We start from the raw sequence: 27805 nt of genomic DNA on the forward strand, positions 1-27805 counted from the left end.
AGGTGGCAGCCGGGGTGGCCGCGCTCCCGCTCCCCGCCCGCCCCGCCCGCCCCGCGAGCACCCGCGCGAGGACGCGGGTCCCTCCTCCCGCCGCGCCCGCCTCCCGCCTCCCGCCTCCCGCCGCCGGGAGCGCGCAGAGCGGAGCGGAGCGGGCGGAGAGCCGCAGCCCAGGCGCCCGCCCGCCGCCCGCCATGAGCCGAGGCCCCGGCTGCCGGCCATGGCGAGGCTCCGGCGCGCGCCCTGCGCGCTGCTCCTGGGCCTGGCGCTGCTGCTGCGGGCGCGCCCGGTGCCCGCCGCCCAGCCCGGCCGCTCGGACCTCAGCCTCATCCAGCAGCGCCCGCGGCCGCGGGACCGGGACCGGGACCGGGACCGGGCCGCGCAGGACCCGCCCGAGGGGCCCGGGGCCTCCGCCTCCCCGGCGCCAGGTAGGTGCCCGCCCCGGCCCTCCACCCCGGCTTCCCCGCCCTCCCCGCCGCGCAGCTCCGCGGCCTCTCCCTGCCCACCGGCCTCCCTGGCACCTGGCCTCCCTGCTCAGCCCAAACCCGCTGGGCACCCTGGTCCCCTGCCCACCGGCCTCCCTGGGCACCCGGACCCCTGCCCAGCCCAGACCCCCTGCCCACCGGCCTCCCTGCCAGGACTGGGCGCTGCTGGGTGGGGGGTCAGCCTGGGGGCGGGAGCCTTCTGGGAAGCCCGGCTCTGCAGTGGGTGCGGAGGGTGCGGAGGGGGTGGGAGGGGGCGCCGGTGCTGCCTCCATGGATCTTCCCTCCCTCCCTGTTCCTGAAGGATCCCCTGCCGGGCTGTGCACACACCTCACACTCACACACACACACTCACAGACACGCACACACACAGACACACGCACTCACACGCACACAGACACGCACAGACACACACTCACACACACAAACACAGACACACATGCACACTCACACACACACTCACAGACATGCACACTCACTCTCTCACACACTCACACACACACACGCACTCACGCACACAGACACACACACAGACACTCACACACACAGACACACATGCACACTCACGTACACACAGACACTGACACACACTCATACACACAGACATACACACTCACTGACACACACACACACCCAAGTACACACACACTCACACTCATACATACACACTCACACCCCCCACACTCACACGGTGCTCACACACATACACACCCACACTCACACAGACACACGCACACTCACACACACGCACACTCATACATACACACGCACACTCACACATACATACACACACACACACACTCCAACAGACACACACAGTCACACACACTGACAGACATACACACTCACTGACACACACACACACCCAAGGACACACACACTCACACTCATACATACACACTCACACCCCCCACACTCACACGGTGCTCACACACATACACACCCACACACACAGACACACGCACTCACACACACGCACACTCATACATACACACGCACACTCACACATACATACACACACACACACTCCAACAGACACACACAGTCACACACACTGACAGACATACACACTCACTGGCACACACACACAAATTCACACACACAGACTCACACATACACAATCACACCCCACACACACTCCAACAGACACACACACTCACACACACACCTATGCCCACACTCACAGGCTCTCACTTCCCTTCAGCACCCTGTTCTGTACCCGTTTCTGTCCTGCTCCCCATCTCCCCGCCGCCCACCTGCTGTATTTAAATGCAGACATTGGAGGAAAAAGTCTTGATTGCTTTTCATGTATTTCTCTCTCTTCTTATTCCGGGAAGGAAGGGTGTAAAGTAGTTTGCCAGAATCCCTTCAGGATGTAACACACCGTGAGGGGAGTTTGTGATGGAGGGAGGGGGGAGAGGGGCGGAGAGGAGGAGCCCTGGTGATGCCCACACAGCCAGCCCCCCTCCCCCAGCAAGGCGCCCCCCCCTCCCCGCCTGCCCCAGGGGACTCCTGACCTGGGGGTGGAACTCACAGGCAGGTGCCCAGCGCCCTCCGGCCAGGGACTGGCCCTCAGCTCCTCCTCCCCGCCCCCCCACTAGCCCCGCTCAGAGGGAGCTGGACTCCATTTCACTGCCTCTCCCCACCCCCACCCCATATGCCTGCCCTCCTGCTCTTCGGAAAGAAAAAAAAGCCATGGATTTGTTGGCGAATGGGCTGAGGGTTTTGCAAAACCTGAGCGAATTCCAGCGTTTGTGTGTGTGTAAGTGCTGCCCAGTCATATTCCACGAGATGCTGGGGAGGAGGCGTTTAAAGAGTGGAGCCAGCATCGCACTTGGTGCTGCTGGAGCCAGGCGCCCGGCCAGGACTGGGGACACATGGGGTGCTTCCCCTGTCGGGGTGCCCTGAGCGAGGAGGGCCGGCCCGCTCAGCAGGGCATGGCGCTCCCACCGGGTCCGGAGCTGACGGGCGCCCTGGACGCGGCTTTCCCAGGGGTCTCTGTAATGGGGAGCTGGGGCCTGGTGGCCTGCGCTGCTGGCTCAGCTGAAGGAAGTGACGGGCAGGAGTGGGGGGCTGGACGTCACCCGTTCGGACGGGAGAAGGCGGCGTGGCCGGTTTAGGGTTCGCGGTGCTTTTCATTCGGTTTATGGGGGGAATAGTAGTGGCTGTGACTGCGCGGTGCATGCGTGAGGAGGTGCGTGGGGCGCCCACAGTGACACCCCTCCACCGTGTGCACGAGGACATCGCACGGACACGGCCCGTGTCCGTATCCGCGGCGTCGCTTTGAGGAGGCGGATGCCGGGAAGCCCGCAGGCTGTGCGAAGAGTGAGATGACGGAGCCGCGGCCGTGGAAGAGCCCGAGCCCACAGGTCACTCCTGAGCCCTCTGCTTTCCCTCGGGACGCGGGCTCCCAGCCAGGGCCGAGCAGGAGAGCAGCGGCCGAAGGCGGCTTTCCTTGTTGGGAGACAGGGCGACGCCGTGAAGGCACAGGGTCCCCGGGGCCCGAGGTCTCCGGGTGACCTGGCCGCCGGCTCTGGCCCGCGTTCCTCTCCTCGCACCACCAGTGGCCTTTAAAAGCATTCAATAGGATCCTTCCTGCCCACCGCCCTCCAGGGGCTGCCCACCGCCCTCCAGGGGCTGCCCACCGCCCTCCAGGGGCTGCCCACCGCCCTCCAGGGGCTGCCCACCGCCCTCCAGGGGCTGCCCACCATCCCAGACCGGACGCCGGGCCCTGGAAATGGCCTGCAGAGCCTCCACCCCGGCCCGAGCCTCCCCCACCCCCCACCCCCCACCTCCCACAGCCCTGACCCTGGCTCCCTGCGGCAGCCACCCTGCCGCTCTTCCTCCCTTTGCAAGTGGCTGGGGCACGGCGGCCTTTGCACTTGCCTTTTTTGCCTGGAATCCTTTGGGTTTGCTCAGGTGTCACTATAACAGGGAAGCCCTTTTTATTTATTTTATTTTTTATTAATTATTTTTTTTGGGGGGGGGGAGAGAGAGAGAGAGAGAGGCTTTCTCTGTGTGTCTCCCACTGGGGGCCCAGCCTGCAGCTGAGCCTGTGCCCTGACCAGAGCCGACCCAGCAGCCTTTCGGTGCTTGGATGACACCCAGCAGCCGAGCCACGCACCAGGGCAGGGGAGCCTTCCCGACCGGCGTATGACACCACCGTCTGTGATGATTCTCCCGCGGCAGGCAGTGTCCTCGGCTCTTAGAAGCCCGCCTTCCCCTGGATTGTAAGCTCCATGGCAGCATCGCCTTCGTTCCGTTAACAGTGATATTAAACTAGAGGCCTGGTGGACGGCATTCGTGCACGGGTAGGGTCCCTAGGCCTGGCCGGCGATCAGGGCGATCGGAGCCTTCTGGCTGCCAGCTGCCGGCTGGGGCCTTCCTTCCTTTGTTCTGCGCCACCCCCTGGTGGTCAGCGCACGTCATAGCGAGCGATCGAACCGGTCGAACTCCCGAGGGGACACTGCAGAATAGCCGTTTATATATAGGTTGTTCTGCATGTCTCTAATACCTAAAAGAGCACCTGGTGTGCCCAGGCCAGCATGGGTTTGTTGGATGAATGGATGGATGAGTGGACGACCAAAAATGCTGGCATCAGGCCCAACCAGCGTGGCTCAGGGGTTGAGCTTCGACCTGTGAACCAGGAGGTCACGGTTTGATTCCTGGTCAGGGCACATGCCCAATTTGCGGGCTTGATCGCCAGTGTGGGGTGTGCAGGAGGAAGCCGATCAATGATTCTCTCTCATCACTGATGTTTCTCTCTCTCTCTCTCTCCCTCTCCCTTCCTCTCCGAAATCAATAAAAATATATTTTAAGAAATGCTGGCATCAGGATCCCTTTCACTGATGTAACCTCCTGTGAAATTCTTCTTGGAATTTAGCAGGCGACATATGCAAAGTAAGGAAACGTTCGGTAGAAGTATTTGTGGTAGAGGTTATAAATAGATATACAAATTTTGGATTTTTAATATCATCTGATTTCAGTGTTTGTCTTATGCTGACCGTAGCCGACTGATTGATGCCAACACCAGAGTCCAGTTACTGGGTTCTGCCCAGGAAATTCTGTCCCCGTGTGCACCGGCAGCCCTCTTGCGGCCTCGCAGGCATGAGCGTGTCTTTAAACGGCTGTGGCTGAGCAGCGGTTCTCCTCTGCCTCTGTGTGGTGTTCTGATCCTCAGGACGTGGTATGTGGAAAAGGAGAGGACTTTGCTCAGGAAAAATCTAGAAAATGATGAAGACACATCCAGTGAGTGGTGTGTGCTGAGCAGATAGCAGAGAAAGTAGCCATGGACCATGGTTAGTGCTCTCTGGGTTTTATGAGTCGGAGACTTTACGTCTCTCTGTTTGCGAGGAAGAAGAATGTGGGTTAAAAAGGGGCGAGTGTGTCCCGGCTGGTGTGGCCCCTTGTTTGTCACCGTGCTGTGCGCCGAAAGGTCGGTCGCTGGTTCGGTTCCCAGTTGGGGTGTGTATGGGAGGCAGTGAATGGACGTTTCTCTCTCACATCGATGTTTCTCCTTCCCTCCCTCCCACTCCCTTCCTCTCTCTCTGAAATCAATGCAATTGAGTGAGGATTAAAATAAAATAAAAAAGCAAAAAGTAAAAGTTGAATATGAGATTTAGAAAAATCAGGATTTAAAAACAGTAAATTTACATGTTCTCCTCTATACTAATAAAAGGGTAATATGCTAATTAGACCGGACATCTTCCCGATGTGCTGGGGTCCAACCCCAGCAGGTCCAGGGGTCCCCAAAGGTGTGGACGGAGTCGGTGAAGACTATCCACCCTCTTCCTACGGTGGAGTCCTGTCCATCCCGAGAGTGGGGCTTACCTAGGGGTCCCTGTTTGGGCACCAGATGCTGGGTGCACTCAGCAGGTCCAGGGGTCCCCAAAGGTGTGGACGGAGTCGGCGAAGAGGGAATGGCACAGAGGCAGCGTTCAGTTGATCAGCAGCCTAGCCAGGATCTCTAGCCAGGATCTGGTCAGGATCTCCAGTGAAGTTCTGGTTAGGATCTCCAGCCAGGTTCTGTGTCCATGTTCTCTTGCTAGGTTCTCCAGCCAGGTTCTGTAGCCATGTTCCCTCTCTAGGTTCTCCAGCCAGGTTCTGTCCAGATTCTCTAGCCAGGTTCAGTCACCAGGTTCTAGTCAGGTTCTCTTGATGTTCTATCCAGGTTCTGCAGCCAGGTTCTGTCTCTAGGTTCTTCAGCCAGGTTCTCTCACTAGGTTCTGTCTCTAGGTTCTGTGGCCAGTTTCTGTCCAGGATCTTTTGCCATGTTCTCTCCAGCGAAGTTCTTCTGTCTCTAGGTTCTGTGTCTAGGTTCTGTGTGTAGGTTCTGTGTCTAGGTTCTGTGTCCTGTTGTCTTGTTACATCTGTATTTATACCAGTTGATTCCAATCCTATCAATCTCTATTCCAAAGGTTAGGGCGTTTCTTATCTCCATTCCAGGGAGTAAAGATTATGTAGCTTAAGCATGATTGTTTGTAGTTAAAGTGATTAATTACCCGCCTGGCACTTAGTTAAGGGGTTTTATTCCCTCCCTAACTTCAGGGGAAAATCCCTACCTGGGGAAACAACCTTTCTCAGAGAGGTGACCTTGGTTAAAACACATAGTGCCAAGAAGGTGAGCAAACATATTAAGAACAGTATGCCATATATGCCAGGTCCCTTGAAACAGCAAGGATGGACTGGCTCCCAGCACCGATGACCTTCTGGATGTCCTTCCTGACAAAGCCAGGCCCGAGACAAGCCGCCTGCCCTGCAGACCCGGGTGCCAGTGGCTGCAGCTCGGGAAAGGGACAAGCCACCCACCTACGGTCCCCTGTGGCTGCGGCCAGCCCGGTCGAAGCCGGCCCGTGTCCCGGGTGCCTGCAGCTGGCCAGAGGGAAGGAAGCCCGGGTCCTGGGTACCTGTGGCTGGCCAGAGGAGGGAATCCTGGGTCCTGGGTGCAGGGCCAAGGCAGAGGCAGTTAGGAGCGATCAGGCAGGCAGGCAGAGGCGGTTAGGGGCTATCAGGCTGACAGGGGAGCAGTTAGGGGCAATCAGGCAGGCAGGCCGTTGAGCGGTTAGGAGCCAGTGGTCCCAGATTGCGAGAGGCATATCTGACTGCTGGTTGTGGGATCAGGCCTAAACCAGCAGTTGAACATCCCCCGAGGGGTTCTGGATTGGAGAAGGTGCAGGCCAGGCTGAGGGAACTCCACCTCTGTGCATGGATTTTGTGCACCGGACCTCTTGCTAACTCATAAAATGCCCTCCTTAGAGGGCAGTGAGAGGAAAGGCGAAGGCTGAGACCTGTCAGTCAGTGGTTTTCGCCAGAGGATGCAGCCGCTCCGGGTACTCCAGATGAACCAGGATCAGTTATTCATCATATTTGAGGGTTTGGGAAGAATGGACAAGCACATCATATCCACTCTGATGCCCGGTAGATAGATGGGGGCAGGGGAGCAGAGGAAATAATGAGCTCCACCTCAGGTCCTCCCAGTGAGGGGGGGGAGGGGGGCCGCAGGGGTCACCCGGGTAGTAATGAATGTCCTCTGCATACGGGAAAGCGTATTTTTATGGTATAAACATGTTTTGATTGTACATCTCACCGATACATATTTTTAAATTTTTTATGTTGGAAAATGTAAAAAATACAGGAAGCAAAAAAAAAAATAGTATCTAAAAGGAGATTAACCAGAGAACTTGTATGCATAGATGCATAACCATGGACACAGCCGATAGTGGGATGGAGGCCTGGGGAGGGGACGGGAGCGGGGTGGAGGGGGCAATGGGTGGGGGCAAAGGGGACATCTTTCAACAAAGAAGATAAATAAATAAAAAACCCATACGCATCACAGCCTGGACAAAGATCACCTTCAGCTGTGAATTCTGTGCCCACACCTCCCCCCATCCCCCCATCGCGGGCTCTTCTTTCCCTTTGAGGTAAAATACACGGACATGCGCACCCCTCAGTGCGCTGTCTGACCGATGGGTGTCCGCCCATGACCACCCCCCGATGGAGACACGGAGCCTGCACATCCCCTCGCCGTCCCCGTGGCCCCTTCCCAGGCAGGGCCTCCTCTTTCCCAGGCCCCCCCCCCCCCCCGATGGTTTTCCCAGTAGGTGAGCGTTGAATTTCTGTTCCTGCCATGGAGGCACGAAGCACGGCCTCTGTGTGTGTAGCTTCTTCCGCTCAGTCTGCTTTCCGTGGGTTCCCCTGCGGTGGCTTGTTCAGTAGTTTTTCTTTATCCTGCTGAATCGTATTTCATTATAGGAATGACCACGCTTGGTCTGTCACTGCTTCTGGGGATGGATATGTGAGTTGCTTCCCGTTTTAGATATTGTACCTGGAGCTGCTACTCATGAAATATATATATATATTTCAGAGTGGAAGAGAGAGGGAGAGAGAGATAGAAACATCAATGATGAGAGAGAATCATGGATGGGCTGCCTCCTGCGCACCCCACACTGGGGATCGAGTCTGCAGCCTGGGCATTTGACCTGACTAGACTCGAACCCTGACCTCCTGGTTCATGGGTGGATGCTCAACCCCTGAGCCACGCCGGCCGGGCCATTTATTTATTTTTAAACAAAACCCGATCACCGATGGCAGAGAACACCCCGAGTGGACAAGACAAGGAGACCTCAGGTGGTAGCGGTGTGTGTTCGAGGGGCGTGTGGGGTGCTGTGCGAACACGGCTGGGGAAGGAGCCGTGATGTGAATATGCCCACGTGCAGTTCTCACCCCTGGAGCCCAGTTAGCGTTGTTTTCTCTCCCTTTTCTGCTTTTTTGCTTCTTTCCCTGCCTGCCTCTATTTTTGTCTCCCATTAGCACTTGGCTCTCTCACTTCCTGGGCCAGGACGATGATCTCCTGCCTCTCACCGCCCCCCCCCCCCACCTCCTTTCCTGTCACTTCACAGTGAATTTAGCGTCCTTCCCCTAAACAGGACCCCTTTTCTCCTCAAAGCACTGCCCCAGGGCCTCTGACTTTGAAAAACAAGTTTTAAATCTACAAGGCAAACAAGGGCATTTAACTAACCATCCTCAGTAATTACCAAGGAGCAGTTCCCTTTGCCCTAAAAGGGGGGCAGTCAGACTCTTTTCTAGGCGCTTTGAAACCTGGGTGACTCCTGGGTGAGGCTGGAGAGGGAAGGCCGTGGGGATGAGGGGCCTTGGGGTGCGGAGGGAGGTGGGGCTCACGTGTGGTCGTCGGGTGGAGCCCTGGTCTCTGTTACTCACGTGCTGTTCTGTGGCCGAGGTCTTCACAGGGGCGGGGCGCCTACGCTGTGTGGTTTGGTGACTAGAGCATGGGCTTGGGGTTCGGGCAATGGGTCCAAATCTGCCCAGTCTCTTCTTTATTTTAAAATCTACACTAATAAAAGACAAAGATGCTAATTGACTGTACCTTTGCTACACCCTAAGCCACACCCACCTGCCAATCAGAGTGACTATATGCAAATTAACCCAATCAAGATGGCGGCCGACAGCCATGAGCTGGAGCAAGCAGGAGGCTTGGTTGCCTGGGCGATGGAGGAAGCCAAGCTTCCCGCCAGCCCTGAGCCGGCTGAGACCTCCACTTATGGCAACAAAGTTTCAATTATAGAAGATAAACAAATCCCAGATACCTGCTTCCAGCCACCTCCACTGGGAGCTTGAGTGGCTGGGGGCTGTGGCCAGCCTGCAAACAGCCATCAGCCCCTCACCCAGGCTGGCCACACCCTCATGGGGTGAGGGTCCCCACTGGGGGGCTTAGCCAGCCTGAAAACGGCCCTCAGCCCCTCACCCAGGATGGCCAGGCACCCCAGCAGGGATCCCCATCCTGAAGGGGCTGTGGCCAGCCTGCAGATAGCCATCAGCCCCTCACCCAGGCTGGCCAGGCACCCCAGCAGGGACCTCCACCCTGAAGGGGCTGTGGCCAGCCTGCAAACAGCCATCAGCCCCTCACCCAGGCTGGCCACACCCTCATGGGGTGAGGGTCCCTGCTGGGGGGTTTGGCCAGCCTGCAAACTGCCATCAGCCACTCACCCAGACTGGCCAGGTACCCCAGCAGGACCCACCCCCCACCCTGAAGGGGCTGTGGCCAGTCTGAAAATGGCCCTCAGCCCCTCACCCAGGCTGGCCAGGCACCCCAGTGGGGACCCCCACCCTGAAGGGCCTGTGGCCAGCCTGCCCAGGCTGGCCAGGCACTCCTACATAATAAAAGGGTAATATGCAAACTGACCCTCACAGCAGAAAGACTGGGAATGACTGGTCACTGTGACACACACTGACCACCAGGGGGCAGACACTCAATGCAGGAGCTGTCCCCTGGTGGTCAGTGCGCTCCCACAGGGGGAGCTCTGCTCAGCCACAAGCCAGGCTGCCGGCTGCCAGTACAGCGGTGGTGGTGGGAGCCTCTCCAGCCTCCTCAGCAGCGCTAAGGATGTCTGACTGCAGTTTAGGCCTGCTCCTTGCTGGCAAGTGGACATCCCCCAAGGGGTCCCAGACTGCAAGAGGGCACAGGCCGGGCTGAGGGACCCCCCTCCCCCCGAGTGCACAGATTTTTGTGCACCGGGCCTCTAGTATGTATATGCATGTATGTATATGTATATATTTATTTATTAATCCCAGAAAGGAAGGGAGAGAGAGAGCAACATCCATAATGAGAGGGAGTCATTGATCAGCTGCCTCCTGCACAGCCCCTACTGGGGACCGAGCTGCAACCTGGGCCTGTGCTCTGACCGGGAATTGAACTGTGACCTCCTGGTTCAGAGACCAACACTCAGTCACTGAGCCAGGCGGCCGCCCCCCCCCCCCCGCCCCCCCCCCGTCTCTTCCTATGTGAGCTGTGGGCGGGCCGGTGAGACTTGCTCTGAGAGAGAGAGGAGACTCCTGTGCAGAATCGTCAAGTAATGGGGTTGATGTTTGTGAAACATCTGGAACTCACCAGGTCCATGGCCGTTACCGTCAGAGACCACATGTAGGAAGCTAAATATTTCAGAAGCTCAGCATTCTGCCTGGACGTATTGCCCGTAGCAGGTTAGTCAGGGGCGAGTGTAGACGGAGGAGGTGACTCCCAGCCTTACAACTTTCTGGTCAAGGAGGCGGGGCTTGTTTTCACTGCTCCATTGTGTTTCCTGTCGTTGACTGTAAAAGTACACGAAAGCTTCTGTAGTAAGACTATGAAAGCATCTTCTGGAGTAAAATGAGTTTTTCTTTTAGAACAGCCTAGAGTTGGCGTTGTCCGTGGAACGTTACCTAAGCAAGGGGCACGCCCCGTGGCCGGGGTGCAGGTCTCACCGCATCAGCCCTTTTGTTTTGCTGAGAAGACAGACGGCTCTTACGAGAGACTGAAACGGTTTTTCTTCCTCTTGTTTTGTGTCCGGGAAACCTGAACACGGACCAGAACGTTCTCAGCATATGAATAAGCCGGCGAAGGCTGGCGGGCCCCCGGGGAGCTGTATGGGAAGGACCGGGTTTCTTCTCTCTGGACAGGACAGGCTGCGGGCAGCTCTCCCCTCTGCTGGCCGTGCGTCCTGCCGACGCGTGTTTGTCCGTTCACATGGCGTCTTCAGCAGGCACTCCTTTTAGGAAAGAATTCTGCTGCAGAGCAGGTGAAATCCTGTTCTTTTTCCGTCTGAGAGGAGCGAATGGTTTCTCTCTAGTGCTGCGGTCACTCCACTCCTAATGGAGGCCGCTGATGGATTAACATATCGATCAGGTCTAGGGAATCGTGTTCCGTGGAAATCCAGGCCTTTGGATTTTCCAACTCGTCTGGCCCGTTGCCTCCAGCCATCACAAGTGGCTGCACCATTTGTGCTTTCCTGGTTGTAGATAAGTGCCGAGGGGGAGCCGAGTGTGCCCCCCAAAGCCTGCCTTTGGGGTGTGGTTATGTTAAGGGGGTCACTCTGAGAAATGGGAACTCAGGAGCAACCTTTGACCTTCCCCGAAGGGCGTAAAGGAAGTTGGTTAGAGGCCCTGCTACAGGAAGGGCGCTATCGTCAGAGACAACTGTGGTTTCACCGAGCCGGGGTGACGGGGGGGGGGGGGGGGGGGGGCCATGTGGTCCACATCCTCCGTGTGCCCCTCCCCACCCCCCACCCCCAGGTCAGGGTGGCCCAGCAAACAGCCGTTCACTCACCAGGGACGCTTCCTCTGCTTGTCCGTTGCTTCTCATTGGAACGCATACCCCTCGGCATGGCCGTTTGAATTTGATGCTGACATCGCTGATATCTGAAACGTTTGCTGTTATTGTGCATCAAGCTTTATTTATTTATTTGAGAAACAAGAAGCCGCCTTTGTTTTTCTTTGTTAGGTTAGCACTTGTGTATGTTTAACAAACGTGTCTTATTGTGGAAAGGGTTACAGACGCCCCTTCTTCCCCAGGGAGCCCCTGCTCCGCTTCCCCCAGCCCCCCCCGCCCCCCCCCCCCAGGCCTTCACTAGGACGCGCTGAGCGTCGTCTTTGCGGAGAGGAGCCTGTTGTGTGGGAAATGAGACGAGTGTAGGTGCTTGGAACGCAGGGGGAGAGGGGGCTGGTTTTTGTAGAGAAATCGGGAAAGAAGCCGCTTTCTCCGAGGGCGCCGTTGGCACTGCAGTGTGGCCGCAGAGGAGACGAGGCCCCGTGCCCGGCGGCAGGACGCGGGGTGTGTGTGTCAGCTCACCAGGGCCAGCCCCGGGGTCTCTGGGTGCACAGACGGCCTTTCCTTAACCCTCCGCACAGGCGACCTGCCGGGACCTTACGGCACAGCCAGGACGCGGTGTTGTTGCTGATGGGCTTCCCAAGGACCCTCGGCACCCTCTCCCCCCCCTCCGGGAAGTTTTGATTATTGATGATAGATTAACAGACTCATTAACTCCCTGCTCCTGCCCATTTAGATGAGTGATAACAATTAGCTTAGATTTGTCTGAAAAAGAGGAAACAGCCCGAGGGCCTGCGAGGGTCTGAAGGAGGCGACTAATCCTGTGGACCCTTTGGAATTCCCGTTGGTGTCTTTGAAGGAAATTCGGGGTGTCTCCCAGGTGAGGTGAGAACGGCGAGAGCTGGGGGGCCGACCTCCTCTGCTGGTCAGAATGGATCGGGACGTCCGGGGTCTCGGTCACCTCTCCGCTTCCAGGAGGGGCACTCCGTTGGCACCCCTCCGTCCTGTGACCCTTTGAATCTTAGGGATTCTCGGGACCTGGCAGCTCCCATTACGTGCTGAACCCCCAGTGTCTCCCAGCAGCTCAGGCCGCGCTCGTGGGTGTGCATTTTATTTTACTTTCTCCCGCCATGTAGGCGATCTGTTTGCTAAGGCTGCCGCTGGAATCATTTGCTCTCAGGCTCTTTTTAAACACGGTGACAGTGAGAGGAAGATTAGGTGGGTCTGCCGTAATGATTATAATTAAGTGACAGAAAGTGCTACGTGCCTAGGAAGCTGGAAACTCAGTGGGGAAGAGGGGCCTATCGCCAGGGAGAAGGCACCCCTCGGGTTGAAAATCACATCTTTAACCACAGACTCTGCAGCTCTGTGGGAGGGAGACCTGGAGAGGGAGTAGCTCTGTGGGAGGGAGACCTGGAGGGGGAGTAGCTCTGTGGGAAGGAGACCTGGAGGGGGAGTAGCTCTGAGGGAGGGAGACCTGGAGGGGGAGCGGCTCTGAGGGAGGGAGACCTGGAGGGGGAGTGGCTCTGTGGGAAGGAGACCTGGAGGGGGAGTGGCTCTGTGGGAAGGAGACCTGGAGGGGGAGTGGCTCTGTGGGAGGGAGACCTGGAGGGGGAGTGGCTCTGTGGGAGGGAGACCTGGAGGGGGAGTGGCTCTGTGGGAGGGAGACCTGGAGGGGGAGTGGCTCTGTGGGAGGGAGACCTGGAGGGGGAGTGGCTCTGTGGGAGGGAGACCTGGAGGGGGAGTGGCTCTGTGGGAGGGAGACCTGGAGGGGGAGTGGCTCTGTGGGAGGGAGACCTGGAGGGGGAGTGGCTCTGTGGGAGGGAGACCTGGAGGGGGCGTAGCTCTGAGGGAGGGAGACCTGGAGGGGGAGTGGCTCTGAGGGAGGGAGACCTGGAGGGGGAGTAGCTCTGTGGGAGGGAGACCTGGAGGGGGAGCAGCTCTGTGGGAGGGAGACCTGGAGGGGGAGCAGCTCTGTGGGAGGGAGACCTGGAGGGGGAGCGGCTCTGTGGGAGGGAGACCTGGAGGCGTTTGTGGATGTGGGTGTTTCTGGCCGTCAGCGGGGGTGCCCTGGTCAAACTTGATGCACAGAAGTCCAACAGGCAGGTGGTTCTTTGTCATGTTCCCTTTACCGGGGGAAGACGAGTTGTTTGTGCCCCTGGAATGATTTTGAGTGTTTTGTTTATGTTTTGATTTTAATGCTGTTTTTGCTGCTGCTTGTGCCGGGGCCACACAACCCAGGCAGAGGAAGGAGGGTGAGGGACGGAGGAAGGAGGGTGAGGGATGGAGGGCCAGTGAATGGGCACCCCCTTCCCAGCTCTGGGGCGCCCGGGGGGAGGTGGTGAGCTGGTAAACAGTGATGAAACCAGACCCCGAGGCCCCTCCCGGGGGAGGTGTGGTGGGACGCTGGGACTGGGAGTCGGAGGATCCGCCCGCTCATCGCTCATGGGGGATCTCCCCTCTTCTCTGGGCGATTCAGCCCCGGGGCCTGCGGGAGAGCAGGAGAGCAGGCGGGGAGGGGCCTGCGGGTGTGTGTCAGGGTGAAGCTGGGCAGTTTCACTGTCGAATTGTCGTCTGAAGTTTCTAGCTCTGGCCCTGGTGTGTGTGTGTGTGTGTGTGTGTGTCTGTGCACACGCGTGTATCACACCGACATCAGTCGTTTTTCCAGTTTGAGCTCCTGCTCAGGCCTGCGTGTGCCCTGGGTCTGTGAGGTGACCCGGGGCTCAGGCGTGGGGCCCTCAGAGGGGAAGACGAGTGGGTGGCCGTGGTGTGACGTTGCCGATCACGTTTTCTGACGTTAGCGTTCGTTGTCTCAGCACATTTGTGACACGGATATTATCATCACGTGTGAAAAAATGAAGCACCATCCTGCAGTGGAGATGTTTTAGAAAGACCCACCCGTATTCCACCCCAGCCTCCGCCGCCAGCGCTTAGCGCCTCACGTTGGCAGCCGCGCTTCACGGGACGCAGCAGATGGGCAGGCAGAGTTTTTATGGCGCGGCGTGAGCTGGGCTTACGGCCCAATGGATGTGTCCACAGCCCAGAGGCTCCGAGAACTTGTGACGTGAACCTTCCCAGCAAGTGGATGAATACAAATTCCCGCTGGAGCTCCCGCCTGCATGTGCTGCGGGAGGCGCCATGGCACGGACCGAGGCTCATCGCACCTGTCCTCAAACTTGACCTTTTATTGTTTTTTAAAGGGCAGCTTCATTGAGATTTAATGGGTGCAGTTTGACATACAAACCTTCTTCACATTCTCACCACCATCAAGATGGTGAACACACTCATCACCCCCAGTTTCCGGGTCCCCCTCCTCCATCCCTCCATCCTCCTGAAGCGACCACTGACCTAATTATTGTCCCTATAAAATAGTTGGAATTTTCTAGAATCTTGTAAGCGGGACCATACGACATGGACTCCCTTTAGTCGGTGTTCCCTCCCTGAGCGCAGTCACTCTGAGAGTCGTCCTGCTGTTTGTGTGCCGATGGGAAGCGCCTTTTCATCGCCGAACACATGACACTGTGTGGTCCCACCGCAGTGTGTCTGTCCGTCTGTTGGGCATTTCGTGGTGTAAGTTCTTGCTATTAACGATGAGCTGCTGTCATGTCCATACCCAAGTCTGTGTGGACATGCGCTTTCCTTTTCCGGGTCAGTGCTGAGGAGTGGAACGGCGGGAGCATCGCATTTTAATCGGGGAGAACCCCGATGCCCTCACCGCGAGCTGTGTCCCCTTCGTCTCATGGGCGTCGTAGTTTTGGTCGGTGGCACTGTCCCTGCCTTTGCCCTCTGAGCAGAAGAGCCCAGGGAACAGCCTGTGTTCAGGTTGTGCCCGGCATCATTCAAGTTCTTGCCTTGGAAGCCGGCCGCCGCGTCTGAGGCTGAGGACAAGGAACAGAGGGATCCGGGAGGGACGATGCTAAGGCTCACGCTCAGCAGCTGCACCTCCAGCCTGTGGAAGGGGAGGGGCCAGGAACGGGGAACCGGTGGGTGGGGCTCCTAGAGTCTCTCAGAGGGTTCAGCTCCAGCCACCTGAGCCTCTATCTTTTTAAAAATTATTATTAAATATATTTTTATTGATGTCAGAGAGGAAGGGAGAGGGAGAGAGAGAGAGAGAAAGATCAATGATGAGAGAGAATCATCGATCACCTGCCCCCCTGCACCCCCCACCCCACTGGGGATCAAATCCACAATCTGGGCACGTGCCCTGACCAGGAATTGAACTGTGACCTCCTGGCTCATAGGTTGACGCTCCACCATTGAGCCACGCCGGCCGGGTTTTTTTGTCGTGTTTGATTTTTCCATTTTCTCTTCGCCTCTGTGTGTCTCTGTTCACATTGCGAAGTCCTGACAGAAACCTCTCAGGCCCCCAGAGTGAGGTCATCGCCGGTGGCCAGCCCGGTGTCTAGGGGCCGGGGCAGGCGGCCGGGGACCAGTTTTGAATTGAGCAGCAGCGGCTTGTCCTCCACACGTGGCCGTTTTCCGCACTAACTGGGCCTGTGCAGGTACCGCTGGGGGAGAGCGCATCGTGCCATAGATACTCCAGCCTTTCAGTTTTCCAGGCGTTACTCCTGCCGCTGGAGCTGGCAGCCATGGCCGGGCATGGGCACTCCCGCTCCCTCCTGAAGCTGCTGTTACTGTACAGGATTTAGGTTCGCAATGAGGGTCACAGCGCACGTTCCTCCAACTAGACTGACCCCAGGCTCACTGTAACCTGGTGTGGAGGTGGCTTGGAGCCCCGAATGCGTGGGGTTTTAGGAAGAATTGAATCTGCCGGAAGGTTTTCCACCCCCTCCTGTGCACCCATCCACACCCCCCTGTCTCCTGTGCACCCATCCACACCCCCCTGTCTCCTGTGCACCCATCCACACCCCCCTGTCTCCTGTGCACCCATCCACACACCCCCGTCTCCTGTGCACCCATCCACACACCCCTGTCTCCTGTGCACCCATCCACACCCCCGTCTCCTGTGCACCCATCCACACACCCCTGTCTCCTGTGCACCCATCCACACCCCCGTCTCCTGTGCACCCATCCACATCCCCCTGTCTCCTGTGCACCCATCCACACACCCCCGTCTCCTGTGCACCCATCCACACCCCCGTCTCCTGTGCACCCATCCACACCCCCGTCTCCTGTGCACCCATCCACACCCCCCTGTCTCCTGTGCACCCATCCACACCCTACTGTCTCCTGTGCACCCATCCACATACCCCTGTCTCCTGTGCACCCATCCACACACCCCTGTCTCCTGTGCACCCATCCACACACCCCTGTCTCCTGTGCACCCATCCACACACCCCCCTGTCTCCTGTGCACCCATCCACACCCCCCTGTCTCCTGTGCACCCATCCACACCCCCCTGTCTCCTGTGCACCCATCCACACCCCCCTGTCTCCTGTGCACCCATCCACACACCCCCGTCTCCTGTGCACCCATCCACACCCCTGTCTCCTGGGTTGGCCAGCAGCTCGCACCGCCGCTCGCAGGCCGGGGAGGCGTGTGGACGCCGGGACACGCGCTCCGGGCCTGACGGCCGCGCTCCTGCTTCCCTCCAGGGTCCGTGTTCACGCTGAAGGTCCAGGTGAACGACATCATCAGCCGCCAGCCCCTGAGCCGCGCGGTGGTCGAGGTGTTTGTCAACCACACGAAGACGAATTCCGCCGCCACCGGGAGCCAGGGCTCCGTGCTGGTCCGCGTGCCCTTCGCGCTGGGCCTGGGCCTCACCATCCTGGCGCACAGGGTCGGCTACGTGCTGGCCCCGCTGGCCTGGAGGCCCGGCCGGATGCCAAGTAAGCGAGGGGCGGGGTGCCCGTCCCAGCCGCGCCGTCCCGGGGCCTCGGCTCTGCTAACTGCACAGGGAGTGTCTGCGGGATCATATAGCCTGGGTCAGAAAGGAGTGCCCGTTCCCTTTCCTCTCCAATATATTTTACTGATCTCAGCGAGGAAGGGAGAGGGAGAGAGAGATGGAAACTTCCATCATGGACCGGCTGCCTCCTGCAAACCCCATTCTGGGGATCGAGCCTCACCCGGGCCTGTGCCCTGACCAGGAATCGAACCCTGACCTCCTGGTTCATAGGTGGACACCCAACCCTACCGTCCTGGCTCACAGTTTGCCTTTTACCACTTTTTAGGGTCTTGCTGGAGCAGAACTATGCATGTCTGCCCCCCCCCCCCCCAGCTTAGTAACGTCTCTCCATTGTGCTGTATTTCACAGTATATTCATCAGTGACGCTTTCACTGTTCCCGCAAAGCCAAGCAAATATATGGCTGTTTGAAGACACCGTTTTAATTACTGGAAAGTTAGCCGGTAAGTGTAACGCTTTCTCCTCGGCTAACAAGTCCACAGTTGAGGTGGTTACTCTGACAACTGCACGTCCGCAGGGACGAGTCACTGTGGGCCCTAAGGTGGGAAATCTAAACGGATCAGGTTGTTTTTCCTTCCAGATGCCCAATCTCAACCAAGCGCCCAGTTTTCAAAAGCCTTCATCCAGCTCCCGGACAGCCACCAGCTGGGCAACGTGACCGGCTACCTCACCGTCCTGCAGCAGTTTCTGAAAATGGACAGTTTCCTGTATACGACCGGAGTCACGCTTAACACATCAGGTGCCGTCTCCTTTCTCGCGGGAGAGCCGTCTGTGGGGGACAGTACCCAAGCCTCCCGTCAAGGCGGCCGCAGCGGTTTAGGTCGGACGCTCGCTGAGGCTCAGGGAGGGGGGTGGGGGGGTGGCACTTCGGAAACACAGCCCGTGGTTAGATGCTACAAGCGCTCGATCCGCTCGTATGCAGTGGGAGAAAGGTTAACAAAGCCTTCTGCACACCCTCCTCCAAATTTTACCTCAAAGAGGTCAAAACAGGTGTTGAAGATAGTAACGATTGTTGTGTGATCTTGTAAATTAAAAACTACATTTAAAAATGGAAATTTGATTTAGAGCAGTGGTTCTCAACCTTCTGGCCCTTTAAATACAGGTCCTCATGTTGTGACCATAACATTATTTTCGTTGCTACTTCATCACTGTCATGTTGCTACTGTGATGAATCGTCATGTAAATATCTGATCTGCAGGATGGTCTGAGGCGACCCCTGTGAAAGCGTCGTTCGACCGCCAAAGGGGTCGCGACCCACAGGTTGAGAACCGCTGGTTTAGAGCAGTGTGCACACGCCTTTTTATAATTTTCTGCACCTTCTGTGCATCCTTACCGAATGGGTGAGAAGGGTCAGTCGTGGGCAGCCTGCTGGACGAGAGGAGCGGGTGTTTGGGCCATGTGAATGCTGCTGACAGGTCACGGCACCCGTGTTCACGTGGACGTTGGCAAACGGCCTTTTCCAGGTTTTGAGAGCATCGAGCTGACGCCCCTGGCCGCGGTGTGCGTGAAGATGTACTCGGGCGGCCGGGAGCTCCAGGTGGCCGGCTCCGTGCAGCTTTCGCTCCCGCTTCCCCGCCCGCAGGGCGTGCGCGCGGGGGACCCCGTCCCCGCCTGGACCTTTGACATGAACACAGGTGTGTGACGAGAGAGGCGTTCTGGATGCTCTTCTTGTGAATGTTGCATCTTAGAAGTAGGTGTCTGCGCTTTGTTTCCGCTTATTGAAGTGTAACTGACCAGTGAAGTTGCTCTATTTCCGTGTAAAGTAACGTAAAGGCCTCAGGATGGAAACAGCCCCCTCACCAGGGTTGTTGGTGAGCACATCCCTGACTGGGGCCTCCGCTTCCTACACGTGGAGTGGGAGGTGGTTTGAAATCACTTTGAAGGAGATCTTCTTGTTTGAGTCCTGATTTCAGGGTATTCCTCCTGGCAAAGGCCTTTGCCGCACTGTACCTTCCAGCGAAAGGATTTTTGATTGATTTTCACATATGCAAACACTGCATACACTCTACCTGCCTAAAGGGAATCCCAGAACAGGTGGCAGATAACCAACCACCTGTCGGATTTCCCTACTCGCATCCTTACGATAATCGCAATAGGCACAATTTAAATGTATTTTTATTGACTTCAGAGAGGAAGGCAGAGGGAGAGAGAGATAAAACATCGATGATGAGAGAGAACCGTCGATCGGCTGCCTCCTGCACACCCCACACTGGGGATCGAGCCCATGTCTGTCGAACACAGGCATGTGCCCTGACTGGGAATCAAACCGTGACCTCCTGGTTCATGTGTCAACACTCAAGCATCAAGCCACACCGGTTGGGCTCAATAGGCACAATTTAAACATTATTTGGAGAGTTATGATTTCCTAAAACATCCTGTACTTATTTCTAATGATTTTATTTTGTGTAGTCATAACAAATCATTCAAATCATTTTATTTAATATCTTATTATCATAGGTACTATAGTACCATGTGACATACGATGTATATATTATCCCATGGTAACATATTGGTACAGGTTTCATAATTTTTGAAAAAGTCCTGCAAGGTACTCTCTACATGACTATCGGCAAACTCCTTCAGCTCCAAAGGGACAGATACCGACTGTAACTGCTTGGCGTCTCCACTTTCCTTTCTTGTAGGTACTTGGATCAGTCACGGCCGGGGAGTGGTCAAGGACTACAATAATCATTTAATCTGGACGTACGACGCGCCGCATTTGGGCTACTGGATAGCAGCTCCGCTTCCAGGAACTAGAGGTGTGTAAAAGTGAAACAAAAAGTAATTTAAAAACGCGACCCCCAAGCAGCCACGCTGGCACTGACGGCGGCCGACCTCGTTATAAGCATCGCACTCGCTGAGGTGCAGCGAGCACACGGCTTCAGGGCTCTGGGTCTGTCTGCTCCGTGTTCATAAGAAAAGTTAGGCTCCGTGAGCTCTAAGGTGAATATGAGGTTTGTTCGGATCAAGTCTTCCCTTTCTCTCTCTCTCTCTCTCTCTCTCTCTCTCTCTCTCTCTCTCCTCTTTCTCTTTCTTTTTTTAAGTGAGCCAGGTCTTTATGTAGATATAGCAGGAGTTAAATTTTCTCAGGGAACACCATCAGAGATCACAGAACATCTTTATGTATAAAAGCCTAAGCGACCGTTTGAATGTTCGACCATCTGACCAGTAGCTATGACACACAATGACCACCAGGGGGCAGACGTTCAATGTAGGAGCTGCCGAGCTGTGGTGACTTGGCAGCTGCGGTTCTCGGGTGATGCACCCGGAACCAGAGAGGAGAGAGCTCGATTCCGGGGTGCATCATCCGAGAACCGCCCTCTCGCAATCTGGGACCCCTCGGGGGATGTCAGAGAGCTGGTTTTGGCTCAATCCCCGTAGGCCAGGCCGAGGAACCCCACCATGCACCAGGCCTCTAGTTTCCATATAAAACATGAACTTCGCAATTACAGCATTCTTTCATACACTTCAGCGAGTAGCTGAGAGTTCTTGTCTTGATATGATAACTCAGCTAAATAGTTGCTAAGGAGATATGCGCTCAAAACGGTGGGTACAAACAGGGGAGTTGAATAAAGGCAGGAAAAAAAGTCATTACCTGTCGTCTAGTACAGCGGTCGCCAGTGGTGGTCCGCGAGGTCCGAAAGGTTGGTGACTGCTGGTCTAGGAGTAAAGAAAAGATAAAACCAGTCAGCAGATCAGCAAGGAACAGAGTTACGGTGCCAGAGCCACTTCGGGGCCAGGGCATCTGGTGGGAGTCGTGCCCCGGTGTTGCTGGATGGCTTCAGGCAGCCAGGCAGCCCTTCTGGGCCACCGTTCCTCCTCCTGCAGCGACAGGGCCAGACCCACAGTACGTACGGGGTTGGTTTCCTCGTGCAACCAGGTTTCTGAAGGCCGAGAGGACACTCTCTTTTCTGAGTTCACTTTTTGTGAATAAATTCCGCCCAGACCAGTGAGAGCACCTGGTTGCCAGGAGGGGGACAGGCTCTGGGTGATTGAGACGCAGTGAGGGCGAGGGGGGTCCACGGGGTGCTGGGGAGACCGAGGAAGCAGGTGCCAGGAGGCAGGGTCCCCGCCCCGGCTCAGGCCCACCCGACGCCGTCACTGGCTCTGCCACGTGATGGCTGACACCCTCTGACGTCCTGTCCTCACACGCTCCTGGCCTCCCAGGGAGGGAGAAGATGGGGGGCCCGGGCCTGGGTCCTGAGCACAGCCCTGGGTGGAGGAAGGGCTGCGGATAAGCGTGTCCCCAGCTGCTCCCCAGGTAAGGCAGGTGCTACCCGGGGAAGATGGGCCTGCCGTGTGGGCGGGCAGAGGTGGACGGGACCCGAGGACGGCCCAGGAGGCGTGCTCTGTCAGATCCGGGAGGAAGGAGCCTCTCAGGTTTCTAGATGTAACAAGGCGTCCAATGACACCACGTGCACCTAAGGCAATCTGGCAGGCACCTGTGAGTTGTGCAGCTCTCTCCAAAGACTCAAGCACTGCATATTTTAGCCATTAAGTCTTCTTTTTAAAAACGTTTTATTTATTTAAAAAATATTTTTATTAATCTCAGGGAGGAAGGGGGAGGGAAAGAGAGAGGGAAACATCAATGATGAGAGAGAATCATGGGCCGGCTGCCTCCTGCAGGCCCCACACTGGGGGTCGAGCTCACAGCCCCGGGCATGTGCCCTGACCACGGAATCGAACCGTGAGTTCCAGGTTCACAGGCTGACGTTCAACCACTGAGCCAGCCAGCTGGGCTAAGACTTCTTAAATAAAGAGACGTCCTCTGGCCTGCTTGCAGGTGCCCCTGGGCCTTGGGGTGGGGCTGGCATAAATCGAGTTGCCTCCGGCCTTCCCTGCAGCCAGTGTTGCCAAGGCAACTTCCCGGCCTTCAGCCTCTGCTCTTGTCTCCCACCGCCTCCTCCTGTAGCTTGTGGTTTGCAACCTCCAAAAACAAAGCAAAGCAAAACCTTCAGTGCGCTGCCGGGAAGTCTGGGGGGAGTGAAAGCTGAGTGCCCAGGCCATCCCTCCATCTAATCGTGGGTCGTGGGTCGGAGAGTTAATCCTGGGAGAGCCTGGCTCCGGGCCGGGAGGCGGCTGTCCCAGGCCGGCAGGACCCTCCCAGCGCACAGGCCGACCGGACGTGGTGACGCTCACAGACCTCTCTCCGCGGCTCCTGTCCTCGCACTCATCACAGCATCTGTTCATGTGAAGACTCTCACAGTTTTTCTGAAATTAAAAAAAAAAGGCTTTAACGTTCATTGTTTTATTGACAGTCTTCGCATTTTAAACTGTGCACGGAACAAGACATTTTTAAAAACTGAATTTATTGGGGTGACATCGGCTAATAACACCATGCAAGTGAAGCGGAATTTGGTGCTCGCGTAGGAGAACTGTGGGCCCTGAACCATGCTGGTCCACGGGCTGTTCCCTCAGTGCCGAGGACATTATCATTCAGAAACCGGAGGGGCTGCCTTTGTCCTCACGATGCAGAGTACCATGCGGCCTTGCCAGCTGTCCAGCCTCATCCCGTTCCCGGTTTGCAACTAGAATGAAATATTGATGAGAAAGAACAGTTAATATTTAATGTAACCCTTCAGCTCAGCGAACACCATGCCATTTCACGTCCAACAAAGATCGCCTGAGGAGCACTTGCGCTTTGTAGAGAAGAAGTAGAACTTTTTTTTGGGGGGGGGGGGGTATTTTTATTTATTTATTTATTTTTATTTTATGTTATTATTTTTTAAAATATATATGTAATTTTTATTGATTTCAGAGAGGAAAGGAGAGGGAGAGAGGGATAGAAACATCAGTGATGAGAGAGAATCATGGATCGGCTGCCTCCTGCACGCCCCCTACTGGGGATCAAGCCTGCAACCCAGGCAGGTGCCCTTGACCCAAACTGAACCCGGGACCCTTCAGTCCACAGGCCAACGCTCTATCCATTGAGCCAAACCGGCCAGGGCTATTTATTTATATTTTAAATAATTCTTTATTGTTGAAAGTATTACATATGCCCCCTTTTTTCTATCATTGACCCCTTGTAGCCCGCCCCTGCCCCCCGCCCCAGGCCTTCAGCACCCCACTGTCTGTGGCCATGGCCCATGCATATATGCACACAAGGTCTTTGGCTGATCACCTCCCACCACCACCCTCCCCGCCTTCCCTCCGAGATCCCGCCCTCTGTTCCATGCTTCCATGTCTCTGGATCCGCTCGGTTCATCCGTTTACTTTGTTACTGAGAGAGAAGTGTACCTTCCCCTAAACATACACCTGCAACAACCAGCTTACAGGGTGACCTTACGAGTTGTAAAAGCTGGATACCTTTCTGAACTAGGTTAGAGTTTGGTCTGAGCTTTTGAGTTGGAAAGACTGTGGATCAGGTGCTGAAGGAGAGGGAGGGTCCTGCCAAGACTGACCTCCATCCCTTCTGCTGCTGCTCCCTCCCGCTGCAGGCGGATCTCTGGTGGGTGGGGTGGGGGGGACGCTGTGCTCTGCCAGACACTCGGGGCAGCCTGAGTGTCGCTGCCTTTGCCGGCACTGACCAGGGGTCTGAAACAGGCGCTGACCAGGGGTCCGAAACAGGCACTGACCCCCCTGAGTGTTAGTTTGCAGGTTTCTAAACAGCGGGGGTTGGATGTGGTGACCCCTTCTCTCCCAACACTGTTAGGAGCTGAGCGTTGCTGTCCAGTCCAGGGTGGCCGGTGACGGGCTGGGTACCTGCTGGGGCTGCTGAGCGGAACATGGTCGATACAGAAATCTGTGTTCATGATGAATCTTAAGTAGAATTCTCTCTGAAAGTCACTGAGAAAACAGCCCCAGGGCAGGGTGACACAGTAATAATAAGGCGTGCACTTCCTTCTCGTGTCATTTGCTTGTTTCTACGGGACCGCTCAGGCCCGGGCGGCGGAGACTCCGCGGACATCGCCGCCTACCACACGGTGTTCCTGACGGCCATCCTGGGGGGCACGGTCGTCATCGTCCTCGGCTTCTTCGCGGTGCTGCTGTGCTACTGCAGGTGCGCGGGTTCGCGTGCACCCCACCCTCCGTCACAGGGTGGGCCGGCTGAGCTGGGTGGGCTCTTGACGACAGGGGTGAACCAGGAGGGGAGCGTCCCCCAGCATCGCCCGCGGGGTGCCCTGTGGGGGGCTGGCTGCCGAAGGGCCTTCCAGGTTGTGAGCTGTGAACACTGTGCCCTCTCCCCCCACCCCTGCAGGGACAGGTGCGGCCCTCCCCAGAAGAGGGACAGGGCGGTCACCAAGCTGGAGGCCCTCAGGAGAGACCAGACCACGTCCACCACGCACATCCAGCACATCGGCGCCGCCAAGGCCGCCCTGAGAGCCGAGGACAGGGGGAGCCCCTCCCGCAGCCCACAGAGGCCCGGCCTGGCCAGGCCCGAGGCGGAGGAGCGCGTGGCCCTGGTGAAGACGCGGGAGCACTTCCAGCTCTACGGGGAGGACGCGGCCTTCCTGCCCGCCCATCAGAGGACCCCCGCGCCCGCCTCGGAGCCCCGGCCGCTGGCACGCGCCCCGGGCAGCCTGGCCCCCCGGGGGGACGCCGAGGAGGAGGCGCGGCACCTGGCGGGCCGCCCGGAGGGGTACGCGCGCGCCCCGCTGCCCGAGCAGCTGCTGCACCTGTACGGCCCGCCCCTCGCCGTCCTGCAGGGCGCCGACCTCTTCGCCCCCGAGCAGCGCCCGCTCCCGGCGGCCCGGCCGGCCACGCTGCCGCGCAAGGGGCCGCTGCTCTACGGGCCGCTGCGGGCGCCGGGCCCCGGGGAGCCCTCGGCGCAGACGCTGCCCCCGGCGCCGGGGCTCGCCCCCGCCCCGCCGGCCCGGGAGGAGGGCGCGCCGCCGGGCCCCGCGTGGGGCCGCTACCCCAGCAGCCTCCTGGAGTCGGTGTCGGTGCCGGGCGCGCTCAACGAGGAGCTGCAGGGGCTGCCGGAGCGCGCGCGCCGGGCGCTGTCCCCGCCGCCGCCCCGCCCGCACCCGCGCGCCTGGTTCGTGTCGCTGGACGGGCAGCCGGTGGCCCCGGTGCGCCACTCGTTCATCGACCTGCAGCGCGGCCGCCGCGGCCACAGCCACAGCCACAGCCACGACGCCAGCCTGGACTCGGGCGTGGACATGCAGGAGCCGCACGCGGGCCCGGGCCGGCGGCTGGAGCGCGAGCGGACCTTCCTGCGCGGCGCCGCCCCCCGCGCGCTCGACCTGGAGGACGCGGACCTGAGCGGCAGCGAGAGCGGCACGGCCGGCTGCTCCCCCGAGGACCCCGCGCCGGACGGAGGGGGGCCCCTCCCCGAGCGCCCCGGGGAGGAGGAGGCCCCCGGGAGCCGGGGCGCCGGGGACGGAGATGAGGCGGCAGCCGGCACCTCCCCCGCCAGGAAGAGGGGGCGCCCGCCGCTCCCCAAGAGGGACAGCAAGGCGAGCATCTGGAGGAAGCGGGAGGGGCGCCCCCTGCTCCCCACCAACTAGCCCCCCCCCCGCCCCGCTGGAGGGCCCCCCTCCCTGCTGTTCATGCGCGTGTCGGTGTAAATTGCAGGAGGAACTTATTCTTTTAAAATATGTTTTTATCGATTTCAGAGGGAGAGAGAGAAACATCCATGATGAGAGCATCGTGGACCGGCTGCCTCCTGCGCCCCCGCACCCCGCCTGGGGATGGAGCCGGAACCCGGCCTGTGCCCTTCACCGGAATTGAACCCGGACCTTTCGGGCCACAGGCTGACGCTCTATTCCCTGAGCCACACCGGCCAGGGCTAATGTATTTTATTGATTTCAGAGCGGAAGGGAGAGGGAGAGAGCATCGTGGACCGGCTGCCTCCTGCGCGCCCCCCACTGGGGCTGGAGCCACACCCTGGCCTGTGGCCTGATGGGGATCCAACCCTGCCCTCCTGGTTCCTAGGCCCACGCTCAGCCCTGAGCCAGGGGCCGGTCCAATATGAGCCCGAGGAGTGAGACCGACCGGGCCGGGGCCCTGTGAGCAGTGAAATGGGAGCTCCGTGAGGGAGGCAGGCGCCCAGGACGGCTTCTGGCCCACCGCCCGCACCCAGGTGCTCACAACGCAGAACAGCTCCCGGAGTTCGTAGTCTGGGAGTGTGGCCCCGGCAGCCCCCTCTCCCCGACTCCCTTAAGGCCCCTGTGGGATGTGCACCCCAAAGCTGCCTCCATGCGAAAGGGTTGCTCCGCGCTGAGGACACCCCGCGAAGCCGTGGGGATGAAACGGCTCTTCAGGTGACATAGAGCCGCTCTGCTCCCACCGCCTGCCCTGGGACGCACTGGACCGATTCTGGGCTGATGTCTGTCCAGAGTCTGAAGGCCACTCGACCTTTCGTTGTTGCTGCCGCAAACAGCATGTGGGTTGTATCGACCCCCAGGGAACCCCATATTCACATAAGATGGGCAAGAAGCCACTTGGCTGCTAGAGAGGGCAGCTCCAGAACAGACGGTAAGGCGATACTTGTTATTTAGAAATCTGAGAAACGGATGCTCTGAGACTAAATTTTTATTTTAAAATTTCTTTTCCTTCTCTCAAAAGTGAAATGAGCTTAGCTGTCCAGGAAAACTTTACACCAATCTAGAGAGAGAGAGAGAGAGAGAGAGAGAGAGAGAGAGAGAGAGAGAGACTCACCAAGCACACCTTTAGTTTCAACTCTGATACATGGAAGCGAAAATCAATTCTAAGATACGTCTTTTATTAACAAAAATTCTGTCACTAAAATGCTATTAAACTTGATTTTTTAAAAAGATCAATAAATCAAAAATGTTCCTTATGAACATTAAAACATTTACAGAGTGTGTGGAACTAAAGGAAATAGCATTGCAACTTTTTTCTTAAATGTCGATGAGCTAAACAAGAAATGTCATTTCCCTGAGACTCAAAAATACCTTTGGGATATTAGGTGTGTGTATAGATTTTTTTCTGTTAATATTCATAAGAGATGTTTGAAAAAATCAGTTTCAATTTAATGGGAAAAGTAAATTTTTTCATAAAACGCTTGGAGCCTTAGCAGCACCCCCATCCGCACCCCCAGTTTTGGAAGTAATATGTCCCTGTCCACGTCATTTCATCACAGCGAAGAATTCCGCGTGAACACATGCAGCTGTTTATGATGTTTTCTGCTCCACGTTCCCAGTCCTAGATCCCAAATAAATCCCTTCTTAATTAAAATCCTCACGCCCCATTTTCCTTAAAATTTCCTCGAAGACCAGCGCCTGAAGCAGATGCCCCTTTTCCTTGGGGGGAAAATGGGGGAAATGGCTTCATTTCTCATCCTGCTGATCAACATGAGAGCAACAGGGAGACCCAAGGCACATGGATCGAAAGAGCCAAAAGGAGCCACCTCAGCTTAGAGGATACGTGGACGCGCCATGAAAGGTATCACTTTCCAG

The 27805-nt window shown here is 57.4% G+C and overlaps 1 protein-coding gene across 1 annotated transcript; it reads left to right on the forward strand.

Moving 5' to 3' along the window:
- Positions 1 to 187: 187 nt before the first annotated feature.
- On the forward strand, positions 188 to 27584 carry FAM171B (family with sequence similarity 171 member B). The gene is made up of 8 exons (XM_081095707.1): positions 188 to 425; positions 17133 to 17366; positions 17792 to 17884; positions 18022 to 18180; positions 18905 to 19075; positions 20084 to 20200; positions 24321 to 24441; positions 24640 to 27584. The coding sequence occupies exons 1-8, from the start codon at positions 218 to 220 to the stop codon at positions 25889 to 25891; spliced, it is 2355 nt and encodes a 784-aa protein (XP_080951833.1). The 5' UTR covers positions 188 to 217; the 3' UTR covers positions 25892 to 27584.
- Positions 27585 to 27805: the final 221 nt, after the last annotated feature.

Source organism: Myotis nattereri (assembly GCF_964212035.1).
Source record: "Myotis nattereri genome assembly, chromosome: 7".
In the NCBI taxonomy this organism is placed as follows: Eukaryota; Metazoa; Chordata; class Mammalia; order Chiroptera; family Vespertilionidae; genus Myotis; species Myotis nattereri.

Bases quoted from the DNA above. Each gene is read 5' to 3' on its own strand.
- FAM171B (XM_081095707.1), top strand. From the start codon at position 218: ATGGCGAGGCTCCGGCGCGCGCCCTGCGCGCTGCTCCTGGGCCTGGCG. The intron at 17,367-17,791 runs GTAAGCGAGGGG...TGTATTTCACAG, and splicing joins GAGGCCCGGCCGGATGCCAA to TATATTCATCAGTGACGCTT. The intron at 20,201-24,320 runs GTGTGTAAAAGT...GGGACCGCTCAG, and splicing joins TCCGCTTCCAGGAACTAGAG to GCCCGGGCGGCGGAGACTCC.